Source organism: Barbus barbus, assembly GCF_936440315.1.
Source record: "Barbus barbus genome assembly, chromosome: 5".
Taxonomy (NCBI): Eukaryota; Metazoa; Chordata; class Actinopteri; order Cypriniformes; family Cyprinidae; genus Barbus; species Barbus barbus.
Genome location: NC_136733.1, coordinates 17,181,477 through 17,206,483, shown reverse-complemented (window position 1 = coordinate 17,206,483; position 25,007 = coordinate 17,181,477). Strand labels below are relative to the sequence as shown.

Below are 25,007 nucleotides of genomic sequence, written 5' to 3'. Positions count from 1 at the left end.
AAATGAGTCTGCGTAGTTGACTGGCTACACAGTCTAACAACTCAACTACCATGTTCAAGCCATATGATATTACTTTTTGTGCTACAAGAAAGCTACGAGAATACTTTTCGTGCACAAAGCAAACAAAAATATGACTTTATTCAATGATTTCTTCTCTTCCGGATCAGTCTGCCACCATTCAAGAGAGTATCAAGACACTATGGTGGTGTACTGACCCTGAAGAGAATAAATCGTTGAATAAAGTCATTACTGTTTTTCTTTGAGCACAAAAAGTTCTCTCATAGCTTCATAATATTACACAACCACTGCTGTCACATGGACTATTTTAACAAGGTCCTTACTACCCTTTTGTGTCTTGACCGTGGTAGTACCCTTGCTGTCTATGGAGGGTCAGAAAGCTCTCAGATTTTATCAAAAATATCTTAATTTGTGTTCCGAAGATGAACAAAGGTCTTACGGTTTTGAAACGACATGAGGGTGAGTAATTAATGACAGAACTATCCCTTTAAGCTAGTCTTCAGCACAGTTGCAACCACAGAACTCTTTTAAATGTCAAATATAACAGAATATTGAACATTAACAGGTCTTTCCGTTTCCTCAAAAACACATAAAATAACACAAAGGAATTGTTAAGCCAAAATTAAAAATTTGCTGAAAATGAACTCACCTTTAGGTCATCTGAGATTTAGATGAGTTTGTTCACCTGAACAGATTTGGAAAATTTTAGTTTTACATCACTTGCTCAGAATGAGAGTCCAAACAGCTGGTAAAAACACAATAATCCACATGACTCCAGTCCGGCAATTACCGCCTTGTGAAGTGAAAAGCTTGGTGTTTGACATGAATACATTTAGACATTTTTAACTTCAAACTGTTATTTCCAGTTATAAAATATGACCCCTCTATCCATAATATTATTAGTGAATTGATGGACTCGTGTCGTGCAGATTATTGTGGATTATTGTGATGTTTTATCAGATGTTCGTGCTCTTATTCTGACGGCACCCATTCACTGCAGAGGATCCATTGGTGAGCAAATGATGTAATGCTACATTACTCCAAATATGTTCCAATAAAGAAACACACTCTCATCTTAAATGGCCTTACGGGTGAAAATTATTGAAAACTTCCTTTTTGGGTGAACTTTTCCTTTTATTTCAACATTTACTCTCCTGATTCAGCCCTACGCAAAGCATGCTGGGAACTAACAAACCACTGCCCAAAAAACAAAAATGAGTAATGTAGTCCCAACAACATGGATTAAGTACACTTCAGTTTTACATATTTAAGTTGACTAATCAAATAAAATTAAGTGAATACAAAATGCATACAGTAGCAATTGTGTTGCTACAGCTCATTAAGTAAATTAAACAAGCAACAATTTTTATTTTTTTATAAAAAAAATTTTTATATATATATATATATATATTTTTTTAGACCACATTGAACCAACGACCATATTCCAAAAACCAGTTTAACCTGTTATTTTCCCCCAGAAGGGATCTGCTCACACTAAATATTATACCTGGATTGCAAATGGTGTTTGAATAAATTCTTTCATGTAATTTAATGAAGGTGTAACATGAGACTTTGCATTTTTAATATGAAGCGTTACCTAAATTCGGCCTCAAGTGCTTTATTCCACATCATATCAAATTGAATCATTCCTCCCCTGCTCTGCCAAAAATGAACAATACACTTCAAATGTGATGTTTGACAACACAACAGAATTCAGATGGGACGCCCAAAGCAGTTAGCAGAGCTCCAGCATGTATCACATTATATCAGAGGAGGAGGTGAGAGAAGGAGGTCTCTGCCTCCTTCTGAAGATCTCTGCTGCTGCGTGTACTCAAAATCACAAGATCCAAGAGAAAAGTCTTCAAAGTGAAGTGTGAGAAAGAGATACTAGTCTTGTATAGATTTTGGAAAGTTCTTGCCATTTCTGTGTGCAAAATGCCTAAAATGGTTTGTGGGGGTCCCGTCTAAACCTCAGATTAGGGTATTACTGACTAGGATCAGTTACATAATGCTACTCAGGGCTGGTGTTTAAGAGCTGATCAGAGGTCAGATAGTAAGCCGGACACTAACCTGCAGCCATCTGCATGTATCCTGCCAATGTGCAGATCCTCCTCTCACAGGCTCCACTGGGCAGGAAGATGGTGATGATGGCCAGCAGGGAGCTGACTGCCAGCAGAGCACATCCACCTGAACACAGCACCGCACTCGTCTGCAACACACACAACACACAACACTTACAGAGACTGCTGCACTTATAAGAGAACTCTTTCTGGGGCTTGATTGACTTTTACTAATGTAATCCAAATTGAATTCTGTTCTCATAAAATGAGTTAATCTAGCCACAACTGGATTAATAGATCAAAGTAAAACCACAGATTTTAAATCTAAATTCCACTATACACTGAACAAAAACATCACATGGCTAACCATAATATAATATATTATAATAACTAAAATATCGGAAAGTAAAAAAAAAAGTGTAACTTTTTTGTACTATGTACTATTAGGCTTTTATTTATGGAACTATTAGGCTGTTATAGTAATTTAACAATCACAACAAAATACATTTCTCATATCATTAATAATCTTTAAAGCATTCCTATTGATTTAGTTTTTCTTCTTAAAAAGGACTCTTCATTTTGATTTGGGGTAGTCTAAACAAACACTGAAAGCAAAAAACTGTTATAAAAACTGTTATAAAAAAACAAAAATAACTATGCATCTATATTAAATATACAATATTTTAATACATTACATTATTGTGGATAACAAAAAATATGGTACAAAGAACGCTGTTATAGTGAAAATCAATGAGGATTTAGATCATTTTAATAATGATAGAGCTGCCTGCAAATAAATAAATAAATTACAAATAAACAAATAAAATCTATATTTGTATACGTATAGTCATTTTTGTAACACTTTATTCTTTCACTAATTCCCACTATTTACTAGCATGCATATTACTAGCATACTGGCTATTAGTACTTATTCTTATTCTGCATGACCGTATTTAAGATCCTTTAATCCCATACCTAAACTTACCAACCACCTTACCAAGCAGCAAATTAGGAGTTTATTGAGGCAAAAATTGTAGTTAATCATGAGAATTGGACCTTTAAATAAAGTGTGACCAAAGTTTGAGTGAATGTTGACGGTCTCATCCACTTTCTCAAAAAAAACAGCTTGGTCATTCTACTTAATTTTTTTTTGGTTTTCTCCACAAGAAAGAAAATATGTGTTTGGCACAAATGAGTCAACGATGACAAAATATAATTTTTTGGATTAACTATTAACTTTACATTAAATGCCAAGCCCAGAATAACAGAAAAAAAAAAACATTCAAACAGTGTAGACAGAAATATAAGGTGTGAAATCAATCAATTTTTTCTAAGTGCTTACTCAGTGGGATCAATTTAGCCAAACAGCATGTACTGATCCTCTAATCTACCACCATCAAATCAACCGCTTCCATCAGTCGAAAGCCTCACTCCAGCACTACACAACGAAAACATGCCTGGTCCAAAAACAAAAATAAAGGCCATCTCAGATAGGAGGTCTCTGAAGTATGGATAGGTATCTCTCATCTGGGCTTTTTTTTTTTATATATAAGATGTTTGCAAGAGCAGGCTGCAGGTGCTGGCATATCTCTGTTAGACTATGGCACAAAACTAAGAGTAGCCTACCTAAAGAGTTTGTGTTACAATCCCCAAAACAAAAACATGGAGGATGCATATCAGAGACAAGATGCAATTGCTCTTACTCTGATGTAATCCATTTAAGCCTGTGAGGCAGGACAAACTGATATCATGAACTATTAATGTGAAAAAATTGATTGATTTTGGTAGTAGACTATCTACAGTACAAGTTAATGCTTAGATGTTGCTGTTGAACCAATCTTTTAGATTCCCATAAGAATCTAAAGATATAAAGATCCCATAAGAATAACATTTAAAAATAAAAACAATTGTCAGGACTACATTATTATTATTATCCACAAAGTGTTATTATCGTAACCCTAAAATCTGGCACGAAACAAACAGAAAAAAAAAAGCTACACATACTAATATACACGTATGTAATGTTCACTTACACAACAATTTTAATTATACAAAAATAAAACGTATACAAACGTACTGTTTGTAGTACCACCCAGTGGCCATAGACATGCCACAAGACTGTAAGAATATTCAAAACAATGTTTTAGTATTAATACACTTTTTATTAAAGTAGCCTATGCTAAAATGCATTCAGATGAAGGCTTTCTGTAGGAAACAGAAGCAGTCTTTCTGTAAAGGTGGGTCACAGGTGGCTGCTTTTAAGTGAGAAACATTCAGAGATTTCAAACTGAGGTTTTCTTTCTGACAGTTTGATCTCACTGCCTCTTCATTAGATCAGCTGGAGCTTTCAAATGCTGTTTTTCGCACACAGAACTGTAGTATCAAACTTACCAGACCAAATCAACAACAAAGTAAACAAAACATCTATTAAAAAGCTATCAGCACATCTCTTGCACAAACAATGCACATACACAACAGAGTGCAGTTCTTAGAGCCATTGTCACATTAGCAGTGCATATCAGCAGGAGTCACAATAATAATAATAATAATAATAATAATAATACAATTGCCAGTGACTTCATTACCTTGTGGTCCTAATGGCGAAGACATTAATGGCAAGAGCGGAGCACTAATGAAGACGGGATGGCAGATTCATAGGTGACATCTGAAACTGCAGTATTTCTGATGGTAATGATAACATTTGTACTAATTATGACTGTTTGTGCTGATGACAACATTACAACATCCTTTACAATAATGATATGTCTGCCCTGGAAATAGGAAAAATTCTAATAACGCAGAAAACGAAGAAGTGGAACGTCGCAGACACTTGGCAGAAACATATTTCCTTCATACAGAACTCATTCCCCTTTAAATGGTATTTATATACTCATAGAAACGTCTAGTTTTCTCAGCGCCATCTCTTGATCTTGCCATCTTTGAAGCCTTTAGATGAAATGAGCTCTTGCCCACTGTGCTGTCAAACATTACCGTGTTTCATTACAACTAATAGAGACATATTAGGGCTGCAACAGATCAGATCCAGAACTAAATGGTCTCCTGGAAAATCATAAATAGGCTGTCTATGACAGGAATGCTGATGATGCTCATAAGTTAAACAAGCAGTTTGCATATTTCATCCCTAATGTATATAGTCTACGTACGACTAGGAAATAGAAATGTACTTCCTGAGGTCAATACTAATTAGTGGTGCTTGCCAAGTGTGCTGTTACTTTTCACTTCTGTTAAGTGATCAGACTCATGATTTTTCATCTAGTGGATGAGAAAGTGGCCAAAAAATTATATACACTGATGCTGAAAGCAGGACCATTTCTAGAGACCAAAATATCTCAATAGAGACTTGGGGTGGGCTGTTTTCAATTGGGCAACCACTCAGAACACCACAGAGACTAGATGCACTCTGACAACAGGCCATAATATCCAAAAGCCTTTTATGGCAATTGTAACAATCTTACATTTTGGTTGAACCATCATTTTATGACGCTATGAGAATACTTTTTGTGCACAAAGAAAACAAAACGCATTGTGGTAATCTCGTGAATGGCGGCGGATGCTAACGCGGAAGAGAACAATTGTTGAATAAAGTCATTATTTTTGTTCTCGTATTCTCGTACCTTCATAAAATTATGGTTAAACTGATGTCACATGGACTATTTTAACGAAGTCCGTACTACTTTTCTGGGCCTTGAATATGTCAGTTGCGTTGCTGTCTGCGCAGGATCTAAAAGCTCTCGGATTTCATCAAAAATATAATAATATATGTTCCGAAGATGAACGAAGGTCTAACAGGTTTGGAACGACATGAGGGTGAGTAATTAATGACAGAAATTTCCTTTTGGGGTGAACTATCCCTTTATGGGGAATACCTTCATGCTTATTTATGTAAATCATACATTTTCAAACAATTCAAACAAGTTTGCAACAATTCTTAATTTGCCAAAACATATAAGTCGGTTTCCATCCAAAGTTGCGAATTTAATTTATGCGCAAAACTGGAATATTGCATAAAACATTTGCAAATAAGCACCATTTCCATCCAATGAGTCAAAGAGAACAAAATCACCACTTTCTAATGAATTAGCACTAAATATCACTAAGAAAAGTAGGAGAAGCCACTGAATATAGCAATTTTCATTTAAGAATGACCATAACAACATTTCCTCTGGGCTCCTGAGGTTATGGCATCCCATAGCACAAAGTCACATGATTTTATTTATTTGGAAAATGTGTTTTCATCTCCCATTATTCACATTAACCTTTTTTCGCAAAAGTCACAAGTAACACCAAGTGAGTGTAAAAACTTTGTGAAATTAAGGGATTTTTCCCCCCCGAAATTTGGTGTTTCCTTCATTCGTTTCTGATGTGATACTTCAAAATGTGCATAAAAACAGGGTGATGGAAACATAGCTATAGTTATGTTTTCTCATGAGATTATTTTGGCAACATTGCTAGTATTGTGGCAGTGTTTTCCACTGGCATCGGCTTCTGTTAACAGGATGTTAATTATGCGCAGCTGAGTGACAAGTCATGTGACCCACATTTAATGCAGTCAGATTTGGAACCCTGATGGCAGTGGATGTGTGGCCTTTAAGTTAAAGGGATAGCTCACCCAAGACTATATTTTAAGTGTTTTTGCCCATACACTGGAAGTCAATGGTAACGAAAACTGAACATTCTTCAAAATATCACCTTGTGTGTTCTGTAGAAAAACAGCAGTACAGTCATATAGGTCTGAAACAACATGAGGTTGAATAAATTATGACAATTTTCATTTGTCATTTAAGTAAATATAGACTCCATGAATCCATTCTCATGTAGGAGAGGCAAGTGACACACTTCATGTTCCTGTCCCACTGGCTTTGTATTGCCTCCTAATTTCTCATAATATTTTCATTTTCTGTATAAAGTGCAAAGCACCCAAGATAAAATTAGACAAAAAGAAGAAAAGAGAAAAGAGCTGATGATGCAAACAGAAGCCCTCACCTATTGAAATGTTAATACACAGCTTAACTGTTCGCATTCTTACTCATTTTGTTTTGGCGGAACAGCTTTGCATTTGTTATGCACCAATCAAGCCAATGTTATTTGTACAATATTTAGTGCAAACAATTTCATGTGCATGCAAGAACCATCAGCTTTGGAAAATCTGGTCCTGTGTTGCATAGACTAATTTTATTCATTCCTCAAAGACCTTACTGTTATCAACCCACTGCCCAGAATTCAATTGTCCTTAATTAGTTTGCCATTTCAGTCCTGGCTTTTGCCACAACTCCTGTGAGCAAAAATTAAAGATTATGCTTATGCTTGAAACTAGAATATAAAATCCATGATTACATTGTGTCCAACCTTGTGCTTCTGAAACTACATCACATATATGCACACAATATTCACACAACACATGCAAGTCTTTCCAAACTCCAGCTGTTGTTCATTTACAAGAAAAACAGTGCTGCCTCTTTCAGAGAGCAGGTTCCTAAATAGATGCTAATCATTTGCCTCTATACACACTACAAACAGTAAACAGCACTGCAGAGGATGTGCATTGTGAAGGAGAGAGGTCACACTATGATGGAAACCAATTTCTGTACCTAGATGAAAAGAAAAAATAGAGAAAATTATTAAAAGAAATTACCCATCAGACATACTGTCAAATCCATAACATGTTGTACCTCACAAAACATTCAAGTTCCTTGATAATTTGAATTAAGTCAAGGAAAAAAAAAAAAAGGATGTTCTCGGTGAATTCTGTAGGGCACAGAGAGAAAAATAACTTGACTCTGTATGTCCATAACTGCAGTAGTTATGTGCTTTAATGCTAGAAAGACACTAGACGAAACACATTAAGAACAAAACATTTTATTCTACAAATGAATAAATTCAAAATAAGATTTGCTAAAAAACCCTGCCCTTCTGTGTTTGACCATTTCCAAAATTTTTAAGCAGGAAACAAATGCATATACAGCATAGGAATTCAGTAGGCCAGGGTTGACAATTTGGATTTATCCATTTTAATCGGTTCTAATTTTAATGAACCAATATTGATTCCTAATCCAAAGAATTGATCTTTAAATCTATGCTGTTATCTGTTGATGCATGAACAAAAATTGTCCATTTTATCACTAAATACAAACAATAAACAGTGGCATGACAGATCGCCATAGTCACTTCAGTTCAAGCGGCAGTGGGGAGAGTTTTTATTTCAGTGTAAATAATATCTAAAAACTACATAAATGAATTTAATAGTTTGAAGTGTTGTTCATTTTAACCTATACTATACTGTAATAATGCAACAACTGACATGATATTGTGTATAGTTTATAGTTTTAGGGAGATTTTTTTTTCCTTGAAAAAAAGATGCACTGTTTCTGATAAACTTTTTATTCAAATGAACAGTGAAATCAAATTCTAATCATAAAATACATTTTAGTCTACAAGTTTTATGGACGTAACTTTTCTTATTTTATTAAAAGAACAGATTGAAAAACCTGGAAAACTTCTCCTTACTTTGTCATACCATTTTAAATGGCATGGGTGTGAGTAAACGATGACAGAATCTTCATGTAGGGGAGCTATTCCTTTAAGAGATGGAAAATGATGTGAAATAACTGGAATGGTTCATCCAACAGTCAAATTAATTTCAAAAGACCCAAATGTCACCAACATCAACTTCACTTGTCAGTGAATGAGGACTGCTACAGTAACAAAAAGATTGGGCTTATTATTCTGTAAGGGTTTTATATTCAGTGGAATTTGCACTCGATTTACTAGACGTACAGACTGGAAATCAAGGTCGAAGCTGTCTTGTTACCATGGTGAAGTATTTTCTCATATATCTAAAGTGTGTGTGTGTGTGTGTGTGTGTGTGTGGATCAGGTCCAAAGCTGGCTTCGCTGTAGTTTTAAGAGGCAGAGTGGGCATTGCCAATTAAGAGGGAGGTGTGTTAGAGCTCAGACTCTCACTTAATGAAATAAAGTCCTTCAGCCCTAAAGACCATTAAGCTCCAATGCACGTTTATTTCCTTACAATCAAGCTAAAACCCACACACACACACACACACTCACGCCATATTATGTGAATTACTTATTAAACTAAAACTACAGAATTTTTTTTATATATAAAAGGTCAAAGCAAGACGCATATTGACCAAGTCTTCTCTTGGCAGAGCAGAAAAATCTATACCAGCATTTAGTCATTCTGTCCTCTGTCGGAACTCTATAAATGTATCCGTTTTCCCTATTGCCCTTGCTGTAAGAATTCAGACAACTCCTGCATGCACTTACATTGCACAGGCCTCTTCCTTGAGGCACAGAGCAACCTTCACAGAAAACAAACAAACAAAAAAAGTGTCTGAGGTTTTTTATAGTTCATGTCCCAGTGTACAAATACTAGGGCACCATTTAGGATGTATATGATCTCACTGGTGGAAACCTCTGGGGAACATCTAGGAACCCACTTTTTTAAAAAAGGCAGGGGAACTTGCAAAAAGTTCATTTAAGGCAATACACTACATGCATTTTTTTTTCTTTATTTTTTTTGGCACTGGTCAATTCTGAAATCGGGATATTTTGCTTTCATATCTTCTTTCAGACTAATATCTAAAGCATTTAACTACACAAATAAATTTGCATCTGTAGTTTTAAGTTACAATACATATTGTTAAAGGTAAGGTTTCATAACAAACAATGTTTCTGAACCAAATCACCTACCCTGCCTATTTTCTAAAAGGTTTTAATATATAAAAACATTTAGCTCTATGTCAACAAAATGAAACAAGAATTTAGAAACCTGGCTTTATTCAAATGTTCAGATTTCTGTTTTGGAAATGAATGCAAATTTGTGCAAATTTAATTCGTGTTTCATTTGCATATTTAAACATTTCTGAAATCTTGTAATACAAAACAATTGTCTTAAATTACTATGACTAATCAACAGGGAAATGATGGTGATATCTATTAGATACAATTTTTCCCCTATTCACCGGTGGTCTTATAACTCCAGAGAATGACAACAATATTGAACAGTATCTTGGAGCTATAGAGAAAACACAGATGCTCTGTTGTGTTGCGTCCCTTTTGTTCTATTTCTGTGTGTTGTCTTTTGTTTGGGAGGTGTTTGTGTGTGTTTCTGTGCAGGAGGATGTCTGATTGGTTCCTGCAGTCCAATTGGTGCCACACCCTGCCTGGTCAGCTGATTTCTGGATGCCTATAAGAGACTTTGTCATCGCTTCCTGCTTTAGCTTCGTGCTCGCTTGCTCTGCTAGTTAGTTAGCCTGAGAATCTTTGCTGAAATTTCTTTGTTGATTGTTTTGGATAGGGAGTTAGGCAAGTAATCTGTACTTTATTTTATTTTTGTTTTGTGAATTAGGGAATTCAGATGGATAAAATTGGTTGGCTTTTGTTTGTTATTTTGGCCTTGTCAGCTCCTGAAGCTAAATTACCCCATTGTACAGTTGAAACCATTGTTCTCATTAAAATACTGATCATTCACTTTTCAAAACTACTGTGTTCTCGTACTCCTTTCATGTTGCGCCTTTACCCCTAGACGGGGTGTAACAGTGACTTCAGGGAAAAATCATGCAACTCCACTCCTCAGATCAAGAAAGATATGACTCAAAACGATATATCCCATTTAACAAATGGCAATTAGCTGTAACAGGAAGCATCTCAAGTAGGCCACTGATAGATATCACATCAGCAATGTACTTCATGCAGTACTAAAATGTCCTGACCAGCATTGGTTAGTCTTTGCCATTACTTTACGCATGCAGAGTAACATGTATGAGCGTCTGCTCTTAGCAGCCCTCCACTGTGTTTTACCTCTCGCTCATCTCCTGTTCGGAGGGGTAATAGCTACACCAATCACTCTAAGTGTCTGTCCCTAGCATGTCATCTCTCCGCTTTCTCCCCCTGTAGAGTCTCAAAGACATTAGTGTCGTAACAAACCTTCACGAACATCACTTCACACAGGAGGCTATGGCACAGCTCCAAAACATAGTCTTCTCTCTTCTTCATTCATTGTCTCTCAAAACATCTCTTCTTTTTCTTCTACATATTCTTTTTCAGGCCATTCTATCCCAGTATTCTATCCCATTATATGTAGAGTCAAATATGAAAGTGTAATAATAATCTTGACCAAGCAAAAGGGAAACGTGCTAAGGAAACACACCTAGAAATTTGCAAATCTGATTAGTGATGTTAGTGGCACAGACATTACACACTATACCTTTAAATAAAATGCAGTGAGCCACAGTGTTTTACTTAAAGAAACTTTAGTTTTATAGGATAATTTATAGATTATTCTCTCTGGTGAGTAAGGACATCATTTTAATATAATGCTAATAACGGTCTGGTCTTCTAGATATACTTTCTAGGATATCTTGGATATCCTATAGCCTAACACTTCAGCATTTTAGCACAGCTTCTCTCATTTCTGTAACGAAACCTCACCAAATACACACACACACACACACACACAGTGCCCTCCAAAAGTATTGGAACAGTAAGGCCAATTCCTTTACTTTTGCTGTAGACTGTAAACATTTGGGTTTGACACCAAAAGATGAATATGAGATGAGAGATTAACATTTCAGCTTTTATTTACAGTTATTTTCATCTGGATCTGATACACAACTTAGAAGATAGCACCTTTTGTTTGAACCCACCCATTTTTCATGTTGCCAAAAGTACTGGAACATGTGACTACCAGGTGTGTTTTGTTGACCTGGTGTGTCCTATTAATTGATTATTCAAACAATAAATAGCACTGAATGTCTGCGCTCAGTTTCAGATCCGTGCAGACTGCATTTATAGTTAGTTAGACGTATAACCAACATGAAAACCAGAGAGGTGTCTATGGGTGAAAAACGTGCAATTGTGAAGCTGAGAGAAGACTCAATCAAACCATTGCACAAACACTGGCAATAGCAAGTACAACCATTTGGAATCTCCTGAGGAAGAAAGAAACCACTGGTGTACTAAGTAACACCTCAAACGGGTAAATCAAGGAAAACATCTGCAGTTGATGACAGAAACATTGTGACAGCTGTAAAGAAAGACCCTAAAACAACTGTAAGTGACATCAGCAACAACCCCCGGAGGGCAGGAGTGAAGGTATCACAATCTACTGTTCGCAGAAGACTTTGTGAACAAAAGTACAGAGGCTACACCAGAAGATGCAAACCACTCATTAGCAAGAAGAATAGGAGACGAGCCTCAAAAATTCTGGGACAAGGTTTTATGGACTCATTTTATGGACCAAAGTGATGGAAAGGCTAAAGTTTGGAGAAAGAAAGGATCTGCTCATGATCCCAAACATACAAGCTCATCTGAAACACAGTGTACACAGGTGTACATTATAGTACACATTACACAAGTAATATAATGGCTTGGGCTTTCATCGCTTCTTCTGGGACAGGCTCATTAATCTTCATTAATGATGTAACATTTTTTTTTTTTCTTTTTATATAGCACAAAATAATACAACCATTGTTGCCCAAAGTGCTGTACAAAAAAAGAAAACCAAAGAAAACCAAACAACAAAAGACACAAGAAACATAAAACTCAGCACTCAGAGAGATTAAAAGCCTGAGTTAATAAATAAGATTTTAGCAATGATTTAAAACTAGAGATAGTCTGAACTGATCTAATACTCACAGGTAACAAATTCCACAGTTTCGGGGCAGCAACTGAGAAAGCGCGATCACCCTTAAGTTTTAATCTGGCTCTGGGAATTGTTAACAGTTGCTGATCAGAAGATCTCAAGGATCTAGCAGAGGTATGGCGTTTTACTAAGGCATCGAGATATGTTGGAGCTAGGCCATTTAAGGATTTAAAAGCAAACACTAAAAGTTTGTATTCTATTCGGAAACGAACTGGCAGCCATTTGAGAGAGAGCAGAATCGGTGTAATATGCTCATGCTTGCGTGTACCTGTCAGCAGCCTAGCTGCAGCATTTTGCACTGCCTGCAGACGCGCCAAAGCTGACTGGTTAACTCCTATATATAAAGTGTTACAATAATCGAGTTTCGAAAAAATGAAGGCATGGATGAGTTTCTCAAGATCAGTAGCAGAGAGAAAAGGTTTTACTTTAGCTAAAAGTCTCATCTTAAAAAAGCATGATTTAACAACATTGTTGATTTGCTTATCAAATTTGAGTTCTCTGTCAACCCAAAATCCTAACTTTTTCACAGCTACTTTGTTGTGCACAGCCAGAGGACCGAAATGTACATTTACAGAGGCTAAATTTTCAGTTTGTCCAAATAAAATCTCTATTTTACTATCATTAAATTTCAGAAAATTTGAGGCCATCCAGCTTTTTATGTCCCTTAAGCAATTCAGAAGTGAGTGAAGTGAGTGAAAATAGTGAGTGAAGTGACATTCAGCCAAGTATGGTGACCCATACTCGTAATTCGTGCTCTGCATTTAACCCATCCAACGTACACACACACACACACACACACAGTGAACACACACCCGGAGCAGTGGGCAGCCATTTTATGCTGCAGCGCCCAGGGAGCAGTTGGGGGTTCGGTGCCTTGCTCAAGGGCACCTCAGTCGTGGTATTGAGGGTGGAGAGAGCGCTGGACATTCACTCCCCCCACCTACAATTCCTGCCGGCCGGAGACTCGAACCCGCAACCTTCGGATTACAAGTCCGACTCTCTAACCATTAGGCCACGACTTCCCCTAGTGGAGTTAAAGTGGAGTTAAAGCATTCTTGTCATTCTTTTGCAATGGCATATAGATCTGTGTGTCATCGGCATAACAGTGAAAAGAAACACCATGTTTTCTAAAAATAGATCCCAAAGGAAGCATATACAATGAAAACAAAAGGGGAGCAAGAATGGACCCTTGAGGAACTCCAGAGGTAAGTGAAACCGAAGTTGACACATTCACCAACTTTAACAGCAAAACTTCTGTTCGATAAATAAGACTTAAACCACTGAAGGGCCATCCCTCGGACTCCAGCATAGTGTTCCAATCTAGAGATCAAAATGTTGTGATCCACGGACCACGGTATCAAAAGCCGCACTAAGGTCTAATAACACTAAAATAGCTGAAGCTCCTGAGTCAAGAGTTGCTGTGTAGTGCCCTAAAACCTGATTGAAAAACTTCCAGCACGGAATTATTTCTTAAAAATGTTTGTAATTGAATAAAAACTACCTTCTCTAAGATTTTAGACAGAAAAGGCAATTTCGAAATCGGTCTAAAATTAGATAGCTCTGTAGAATCCAAATTAGATTTCTTTAGTAAAGGCTGCACTATAGCATGTTTAAAATGAGCTGGCATGGAACCCGTAGCCAGACAACAGTTAATTAGGATCAGAATACTATGACCCACAACATTAAAAACGTGTTTCAAAAAACGAGCCGGGATAATATCTTGGGGACTAGTGGAAGGCCTCAAGTGTTTAATAACCTCTGTCAAAGACGTGATGGAAACAGGCTCAAACTGGTGAAAGACAGCAGGGCATGTCACCAGAGGAAGTAAAAGATCATGATCAGATGGCTGAATCGAAGATCTAATATCGGAAATCTTATCCGAAAAGTATATACGAAAATTTTCACATGTTTGTAAAGAAACATCAGAACCCTCGGAAACAGGCGGATTAATAACAGCATTCAATGTAGAAAATAAAAATCTAGGATTACCACGGTTCTTTTCAATAAGACCAGAAAAATATTTGACCCTTGCCATTTTGACCGTTTTCTGATCATTTGACAACCGGTTCTTAAAAATCTCATAAGAAACTTGAAGCTTGTCTTCCTTCCACTTTCGCTCGGCACGTCTACACAACCGGCGAGCAGCACGAGTGGAATCATTTAGCCAAGGTTCTGATTTTGGTTTAAAACATCTAGTCTTCAAAGGGGCAATAGAGTCCAAAATATTAGAACACACAGAGGTAGACGAAGTCAATAACTCATCTGCACACAAATCCGAAGGAGAACAATCATAATACCAATTTGAAAAGGTAGCCTCATACATAGTACAAAAATCATTACTAGTTTCAGAATTCATAATACGATACCTGCGAGTAGACGGTTTCCCTACAGAGCATGAAAGAGACATATTAAAAACAACAGACTTATGATCAGAAAACCCAGTCTCCATAATCTCAAAATCACAAACAGTTAAGCCATACAATAAAACAAGATCCAAAGTGTGTCCCAGTTTATGAGTCGAGCCTGTCACAGACTGTACAAGGTTAAACGAATCAATAAGATTTAAAAACTCTCTCGCCAGTCCATTTGAGGGACAACAAATATGAATATTAAAATCCCCAAGTATCACAAGTCTGTCGTACTTCATCATAATTTCTCCTAAAAATCCAGTGAACTCAGAAATAAAGTTCTTATTTACTTTCGGTGGTCTGTAAACCAGCACACACAGCACCGGATTTCGTGAATCAATTTGCATCAGCTGTACTTCAAAGCTTGAAAAAGTATCAGTCTTAATGCTACGACAGTCAAATTTCTTCTTAAAAACTGAAGCCAGACCTCCACCCCGACCAGATGAAGTCTCAGTTAAAAATAAAAAGTCCAGACCTTGTGAGGTGAAGAAATCATTCAATATAAAAGTCTTATTCACTAGTGATGGGATTTATGGCTCTTTGAGGGGATCCGGATCTTGGCGATCCGTTCCTTTCAAAGAGCCGTTCAAAAGAACGGCTCTTTTTAAATATTTAGTCATTTTTAAGAAGCCAGCTTGGGGGCATCTCAGTTTATCCTGGAAATAATCACTGGGCGGAATGATGAGGTGAGATTTGTAGTCAAATAATTAAAACTCAGATATCACACCAATATCTGAGTTTGAATTATTCTGAAATATTGATTATTACCTCATGTGACGGCAGCGTGCACAAGTCATGGCTCCGCTCCTACCCAATGACAGAGGCACGCAGGGTTTTTTATAACTGTTCTGTCTCGCGGAGTGTGAATCTGTGTGAAACACGCATAGGAAAAAAAGAACGACAGAAAGAACGGCTCCCCCCCAGCCGCGACTCGGCTCCCATCGTTCATGTTTATGAGCCGTTCAAAAGAATCGGTTCGTTCGCGAACGTCACAACTCTATTATTCACTACCGATCTTGAGTTTACCAATGCCATCTTAACCCAAGTCGATTTCTCCGCTAGCTGAGATACCTGACAGCGGGCGAAGGTTCGCTGAATTCACACCTCCTCCATGAAGACGAGGCAAAAGCACCTGAGAAAGAGCCGAGTCGAAAGCAGGCACAACAGGCCGGATCCAACGACACCCCGGCACCCAGTAGCGCCGCGAGGAACAGCGATCCGAAACCAGCCCGCGCCGGAAAACAGACGAGCCCAAACGAGGTGTGGCCGAGGACGCCAGGTACAGCTTCCATCTAGTCGAAACGCTGCCTCGCTTTCCGCGTCTGCGTCGACGTTTCCTCCCAGGAGCAGCATAAGCCGACCGCCGTAAACTCTCCGGTATAGTGAATTCAAACGGAGGAGCACAAGTGCTTGTTTTTGCTAGATCCTGCTTAAATTGTTTTCCAACAGAGTTTCGGATAGTCAGCAGTGTTAACCTGTCATAGACCAATGCAGTTGAAGCATATTGAAGAATCAGAGAAACATAAAACGATCACAAACAGCCAGACAAGCTGCAGACGGCAAGCCATACACGCCGACGCCATCTTGCATATTTCACATGATGGCAGCAGCAAAATTAACTCAGAAGTCTACAGAAATATTTTGTCTGACAATTTACAGAAAGATGCAACCAAACTGATTGGGAGATCCTTCATCATGCAGCAAGATAATGACCCAAAACAACAAAGGCGTTCATCAGGGGCAAGAAGTGGAAGGTTTTAGACTGGCCAAGTTAATCTCCACACTTAAACCCTGTAGAGTATGCATTTTACCTGCTAAAGAAGAGACTGAAGGGAGTAACCCCCCAAAACTGAAAGAGGCTGCGGTGAAAGCCTGGAAAAGCATCACAAAAGAAGAATGCAAAAGTTTGGTGATGTCAATGGGTCACAGGCTTGATGCAGTTATTGAAAGCAAAGGATTTGCCACTAAATATTAAGTCTTTTTCATTTTAATCTATGTTAATTCTATCTGTTCCAATACTTTTGGTAACATGACAAATGGGTGGGTTCAAACAAAAGGTGCTATCTTCTAAGTTGTGTTTCAGATCCAGATGAAAATACCTGTGAAAAAAAGCTGAAATGTTAATCTCTCATCTCATATTCATCTTTTGACGTCAAACCCAAATGTTTTCAGTCTACAGCAAAAATAAAGGAATTGGCCTTACTGTTCCAATACTTTTGGAGGGCACTGTATATACACACACATATATATACACGCATACAGTGCACAGCATAAATGAGTACACACCCTCTAAATTACCAAAGAATGTCAAAATTATTCAGCAAAATAAGATTTTCTTATCAAAGTGATAAAATGTTGTGTTGCAAAAATGAGTACACCATTCTGAAAGTTACTTGATAAGTTTTTTAAAAAAAGTGTACAGGTTTAAGGTTATTTTTGATCAACAGGTAAGTATATTGAACCAAAACTTTTAAAGACAAGTAATTTCCTGACAATTAAAAGTGTTATATAGTGCACTGAATCATACTCAGACTTAATGCTGGCAGCAGTGGAACCACTTGGGAGAGAACTGCCAAGGTGACTTCTATCTTAGCATAAAAGAGGACAATGGTACAAGAGGAATACCAAATTATTGTTTTAAGTGTGAAAATATAGCAGAAGTAACACCGACATTAAAAAACAATGGACTTGTGACAAGGCTCCAGAAATAATCAAGTCTTCGCTTTAAGTTTTCATTTAGTGATGAGTGAATTTTTGATAGAAAAAGAGCAGGAGAAATAAGATGCAAGTGTCTCAGAGCCAGCAAAAGCTATGAAAAGGGTGACACTTTATCTCACGGAGTATGACGTAGCCTGCAGAAGTGACATGCATGGTTGTCACCACTAGAATTACCTACTGTAGTCAAAGCAAAATAAACTCATTTAACCTCTTCCAAGGCCCATATTTACAAAACAGAGACTTCTGGGAAACCATACTCTGGTCTCAAGAGACCAAGTCAATCATTCAGGATCCAAAAGCATCCAAAATTTCTTCTGGTGTTGCTAGAGGATGAGTACAGTGAGAAGTGCTTGGTACCCACAAGATTCAAGATTTTTATTTGTCACATACACAATTATACAGAGTATAACCAGCAGTGAAATGTAGGTCAGGTCCGCTCCAAGGACAGTGCAATTATATAGAATACAAATATTAAGAAAAAGAAAAGAAAAAAGATAAATAATATAAATATAAATGTGCAGGTCAGTATGTTGTTGACTTAAATAGTAATAAAGAGGAATGTGCAAAAAAGTTGTACAGGGTATTTAAATGGCAGCAATATGAGGTAGAGAAAAATTATGAATAGCTTATTGATATGGTGATATTTACATGGAGTCTTGTGATGTTATGACACCGAGTTAGAGTTTAGGAGCCTGATGGCCTGGGGGAAGAAGCTCCTCCTAAGTCTCTCAGTTTTTGCCATCAGGCTACGGAAGCGCTTTCCAGATGGAAGGAAAGTGAATAGACGGTTACCAGGGTGATTCGAGTCCTTGATGATTTTGACAGCTCTATTTTTGCAGCGTTTGAGGTAGATGTCCTGCAGAGAGGGGACAGCAGACCCTGAGATGCGCTCAGCTAAGCGCACAACTCTCTGTAGTGCTTTGCAGTCCTGATTGGAGCTGTTTCCATACCACACTGAGATGCACTGAGTCAATACACTTTCTATGGTCCCTGAATAGAAAGTTTTCAGGATTGCTGGTAAGACCCTCAATTTCCTCAGCTGTCGCAGATGGTACAGTCTTTGCCTGGCTTTCTTAACCAGTGTTTGGATGTGTGTAGTCCAAGTCAGGTTCTCTGAGATGTTTACACCGAGGTACTTGAAGCTACTCACCGTCTCCACAGGGGTCCCACTGATCATAAGAGGAGTGTAGGGCTGCTGCTGTCTCTTCCTAAAGTCCACGATCAGCTCTTTAGTTTTGCTCACATTCAGAGAGAGACAGTTGTCCTGGCATCATGATGTGAGTCTCTCTACCTCATCCAAGTATGCGGTCTCATCGTTGTTGGAGATGAGGCCCAGAACCACAGTATCATCAGAGAATTTGATAATAGATGTGGAGCTGTGAGAGGACACGCAGTCATGCGTGTAGAGAGAGTAGAGCAGGGGACTCAGGACACAGCCCTGTGGGGCTCCTATGTTCAGAGTGATGGAATTTGAGGTGAACTGGCCAACTTTCACCTCTTGAGGTCTGCCGGTGAGGAAGTCTTGAATCCAGTCACAGAGTGAGGAGTTTAGGCCGAGGTCTGTGAGTTTAGAAGCCAGCTTGATGGGGACTATAGTGTTGAAAGCTGAGCTATAGTCAATGAATAGCAGCCTTACATAATTCCCATTGTTGCTGTCCAAGTGTGTGAGGGAAGAGTGGAGGACGTGAGAGATAGCATCGTCAGTAGATCTATTTAGGCGATAGGCAAACTGAAGAGGGTCCAAAGTATGAGGGATGGAGGAGCAGATGTGGCTCTTTACAAGTCTCTCAAAAACCTTCATGACTATTGATGTGAGGGCAACTGGGCTATAGTCATTCAGGCAAGAGGGTTTATTGTTCTTTGGCACAGGTATAATGATTTTTTGAATGAGGTGGGAACTACGGAGGTAGCAAGGGACTCATTAAAGATAGACGTGAACAAACCAGCGAGCTGATCGGCGCAGGACCTCAGAACACGGCCGGTTATCCCATCAGGTCCGGCTGCTTTCCTGACGTTCACTTTCTTTAGCGCCCTCCGAACCTCATCCTCCGACACGGTGATTACAGGATCATCGCTGCTCTGCCTGCTGCTTCCTGACGTGCTGGGCGGCAGAGACGTGCCGCCGCCATTGCAATCGAAGCGGCCGTAGATGTTTAACTCGTCGGCCAGCAACGGATCTGCTCTCACCTCCGCGGAGGATTTGTTTCCGAAGGCACAGATGGTCCTCAGTCCCTGCCACATCCGTCGAGAGTCATTGAGCTGGAAATGAGACTCAATTCTCTCTCTGTATCTGTGTTTAGCGGCTCTTACTGCGCGTCGGAGAGCATAGCACGATGCTTTGTACTCGCTCATATTCCCGGTCAGAAGAGCCTCATTGTAAGTGGCAGTGCGTGTGTTAACCGCAGCACGGATTGTTCTGTCCACCCACGGTTTCTGATTGGAGAATGTCCTTACAGTTATTGTTTCTGTAGCTTGCTCGGTTAGCGTGTTTACAAAGCTTAATGCTACATCCGTGAACTCGCTGACGTCAGAAGAACTCGCCCGGAACATGTCCCAGTCGACGTCATCAAGAGCCGCCTGCAGCATAGCCTCTGAGTGGGAGGACCAGCGCGTCACTACTCTCTGCACCGGAGGATCCTGAACGAGCCTTTGTTTATATTCCGGTGTGAGGAAAATGGCGGCATGTTCCGATTTGCCAAAAGCCGGTAGTAAGCGGGCTTTGTAGGCATTCTTGAACTGAGTGTAGCAATGATCCAGTGTGTTTGGTCCTCTAGTTGGACAGGATACATGTTGATAAAAGTTCGGCATGACCTGGCTTTGTTAAAGTCTCCCGCGATGATAAAGGCAGCGTCAGGATGTTTGTTAATGTAGCTGCTGAGCACATCGTGAAGCTTAGACAAAGCCAAGCCGGTGTCCGCCTGTGGTGGAATGTACACAGCAGTTACAATGATACCAGCGACACCAGCAACCAACAACAACCTGATCGGCTGAGAAAACAACAGTAGTTGATGACAGACAAATCATAAAAGCTGTGAAAATGAATCCTAAAAGACGTGTCTGTAAAATCACCAACAACTTCCAGAAAGCTGGGGTGATGCTCTGACAATCTACTGTCCTCAGGAGACTTTGACACAGAATAACAGATGCTACACAGCAAGATGCAAACCTCTGACCAGCACCAAAAATAGAAAGGCAAGATTAGAGTTTGCAAAAAAGCACAAAGGTGAGCCAGAAGAGTTCTGGAACTGTGTTTATGGACCGATGAGACAAAGATGAACCTTTATCTAAGTGATGGGAAAGCAAAAATGTGGAGAAAAAAAGGGAACTGCAATGATCCCAAGCATTGGGGAAGTCGTGGCCTAATGGTTAGAGAGTCGGACTTGTAATCCGAAGGTTGCGGGTTCGAGTCTCGGGCCGGCAGGAATTGTAGGTGGGGGGGAGTGAATGTCCAGCGCTCTCTCCACCCTCAATACCACGACTGAGGTGCCCTTGAGCAAGGCACCGAACCCCCAACTGCTGCCCGGGCGCCGCAGCATAAATGGCTGACCACTGCTCCGGGTGTGTGTTCACGGTGTGTGTGTGTTCACTGCTGTGTGTGTGCACGTTGGATGGGTTAAATGCAGAGCACGAATTCCGAGTATGGGTCACCATACTTGGCTGAATGTCACTTCACTTCACATACGGCCTCAACTGTAATGCATGGTGGAGGTGGTGTCGTGGCATGGGCATGCATGGCTGTCTCTGGAACGGGCACTCTCAACTTAACTGATGACTGAATGTATGATGACAGTAGCTAAATTAATTTGGAAGGGTACAAAACATATACATACATACATACATATATATATATACATATACACACACACACACACACACACACACACACACACATATATAGTTATATATAGTAACACTTTATTTTAGGGTCTCTTAACTAGTTGCTTATTAGCATGCATATTAGAATATTAGTTGTACTAGAATATTAGTTGCATTTATTAGTTGTAATTAAGCAAACTTAACTAGCATATTAATAAGCAGTGAATTAGGAATTTATTAAGGGAAAAGTCGTAGTTAATAGTGAAGTGTTCCCTATTCTAAAGTGTTACCATATATACATATACATGTATGTATGTATGTATGTATGTATGTATGTATGTATGTATGTATGTATGTATGTATGTATGTATGTATATATATATATATACACATACACACACACACTCTAGTCATGCAAAATTAGCAAATAGTACGACATAAACAAGAGATGCTGGGAGGATTGCAGACCCGACCTGTAACCAATATGCATATGACAGTGTTAACATTAAACATTAAATTGTTCTACAATTCTAAAAAAGCAAAAAGGAGGTATCTATTTAAATTAGCCTGATGAGATCCAGCACCAAATGTTTGTAATCTATCCATGATAATTACCAGCAAACTCCAAATGCTTTTGCAATTAAAAGTGAGGGAAGGGAGTGGAGAAGAATTGTGATCCATAATTAATGAATCCCTTTCTCCCATAAATGATAGTGTGACTAAATAATTGTTTTGTTTTTGTGTGGGGGGGGGGGGGGGGGGGTTTCTCTCATGGACTTTGATGCCTGTTTCATACTGGAAAGCAAATCAGAGAATTGAGTTCCAATGTTTTTGTTAGGCGGCGCAGTAGACTAAAATTTCCCATAACATTCCCGATTAGGGAGACTCGTCCCATTTAGTTAAAGTCAAAAGGTAACACTACACTGACCCTTTGTGTCGGGGGAAAAAAAAGGATGTGCTGGAAAACTCCCTCCACTTTTAAATTGAGTGAAAATATAAGGTGACACGTTTGATCAAAACAACAAAGAGAGAGGCTCATTCTCTATACTCACTGCCAGGCCTAGATGGGATTAGTTTTTTTGTTTTTTTGAGGGATTTTTTTTTTCTGATTTTGAAGTCCGCAGAAAATCTGCAGAATTCTAGACTTAATAAATTTAAATGTGATAAAAAAATGTTTTTGCTAATATTTGTGAAAATTCTCTTATGGTCATCAAGGCTGCATTTATTTGATGAAAAATACACTGAAAACATTAATATTGTGAAATATTACAATTTTTTTTCTTATGATGGTAAAGCTAAATTTTCAGCATCATTACTCTAGTCTTCAGTGTCACATGATCCTTCAGAAATCATTTTAATATGCTGACTTTGTTTAAGATACATTTATCATATTGAAAACAGCTGCTTAAAATTTGAGGAAAGCAAGATTTTTTTAGGATTCAAAAGGATAGCATTTATGTGAAATAGAATTTTCTGTAACAATGTAAATGTCTTTGCTTAATTAAAATAAGTACTTGTGTAAGTACTGTGATTTATTTAGGAACATTTATTAACTTACAACATTACTGGAGCTACAACTAAAAATAACTCCAGACCTCAGACAAAAAAAAAAAAAAAAAAAAAAAAAAAAAAGTGTACACAAAATATGCCAATAGTAAAATAAGACAACATCACAACAGTCAAAAGTTCAGCTTGTGAGACAAGTCATAATTACAATACACAATTCCTTAGTAGTAAAAAAAAAAAAAAAAAAAAAAAAAAATTCTGCCCACCTCTAATGTCACCCATGACTGAAAAGGTTAGCCAAAATATTTAATAAACAAATGAGCAAGGGACAGAGAATGTTAAAGGTCTGGATTCTGTATTCTCCCTCTATTGGTTCAGCAGTTTGTTTTCACCCCTGTTTGACCCGGTCTCTCACCCAGCACAACCGTATACAGATGCTTTGGGAATTGGGAGGTTGGAGACTAAGGAGGAAGGGCCAAAGGTCAAGTTCAAAACACAACTCCAGCATGAAGAAAATGTCATGACGACAGCACTAGAGAGGCTATTGTTGTGCCTCTCAGCATGAAATAGCTCCACTTAACAAAATCGCTGCAAGAGGAAGTCTTGGCTAATTTGTTTTATGGTTGTCCGGGTCAGAATGTGATGTACAAAAGGTTAATATTGTGTTCACGCATTGTTAGTGTGCATGAACATCCTTGTGAGTATTTTTGCAAGATAAAACTCAAGGGCAGAGCAAAGCATAACTTCACCGTGACTTTCCCCATCATGTCTTGTTATACGGATATAACCAGCCATTTGAGCACCACAGGCAAACCCTGGGTGCCCCGTGGAGATGGTGTTAAATGGATTTGAGTCAGCTCCAGCAGAAAGCCAACAGCCAAGCTCTGGTGCACCCATCCCTCATATAAACTCCAGCCCAAATGCATGGCTGTCTGGGCTACTCAGCAACATATCGGCCCACCTGCCTCCAGCAGCATGACGCCTGTCATGTGTCCTTTGAACGGACTAAAAGAATCACATTTTTGGCCATGTAGAGGTGTCACGTAGACCTAAATCTTTTTTGCTGCATCTCATTTAACCTTTTACCCTTCCACTTGGCTTGCATCTCCCCCGTTTCCACCAACACCAACACCACCCCCTTAGCTCTTGCTCCTTAATTAGTAATTAGTCCCTCCTTAATTTAGCAGCTGCTTTTATCCAAAGTGATTTACAGTACACTTATTACAGAAACAATCTGCCTGGGGAAACCTGGGGTTAAGTGAAGGGCACTATGGTGATGGTTCACTGCTCGCTGCTAGTAGGGTTCGAACCAGTTACCTTCTTATTACTAGCCCTGAGGTTCAGTCAGCATGAAATGGCATTCATAACTCATTTTATTTCCATAATGTGACCGTGGCTGTAACTAACGATTATTTCCATAAACGATTAAGCAGATAAAAAATGAAAATTCTGTTTCTGTTCAATCCACATCCTGCCCAATATTCTCCTACAAACACTGTGCAAATTGAAGGCTATGAAAACAAAAATGCATGAATGCAATCAATATATTATGTGCACAGAAAGATTTTACATGGATGAAAACTAGCCTGTGAAGGATAGGCTTACAGCCACTATAGTTCTGTTCCTCACAGACTCACTCTCATTCATTTCAAAAATTAAATATGGTGCAACACTGACTATGGTCTATAAATGTAAAGAGTTTCTTATTTACATTGCTTGTCATAATCCCATTAGAGTTACTGTTCTATCATGTGTAGGATTTTAATTAAATATTGCCAATTTAAAAGCTAAATTTAACTTC

The 25,007-nt window shown here is 38.5% G+C and overlaps 1 protein-coding gene across 1 annotated transcript in view; it reads right to left on the bottom strand.

Moving 5' to 3' along the window:
• The window catches only part of LOC306869800 (LHFPL tetraspan subfamily member 7 protein-like), a 140,606-nt gene that overhangs the window by 90,790 nt on the left and 24,809 nt on the right, over positions 1–25,007 (bottom strand). Inside the window, exon 2 of the mRNA XM_079416715.1 lies at positions 2,089–2,227. Within this exon, the coding sequence (XP_079272841.1) occupies positions 2,089–2,227 (139 nt within the window). The remainder of the gene's footprint in view (positions 1–2,088; positions 2,228–25,007) is intronic.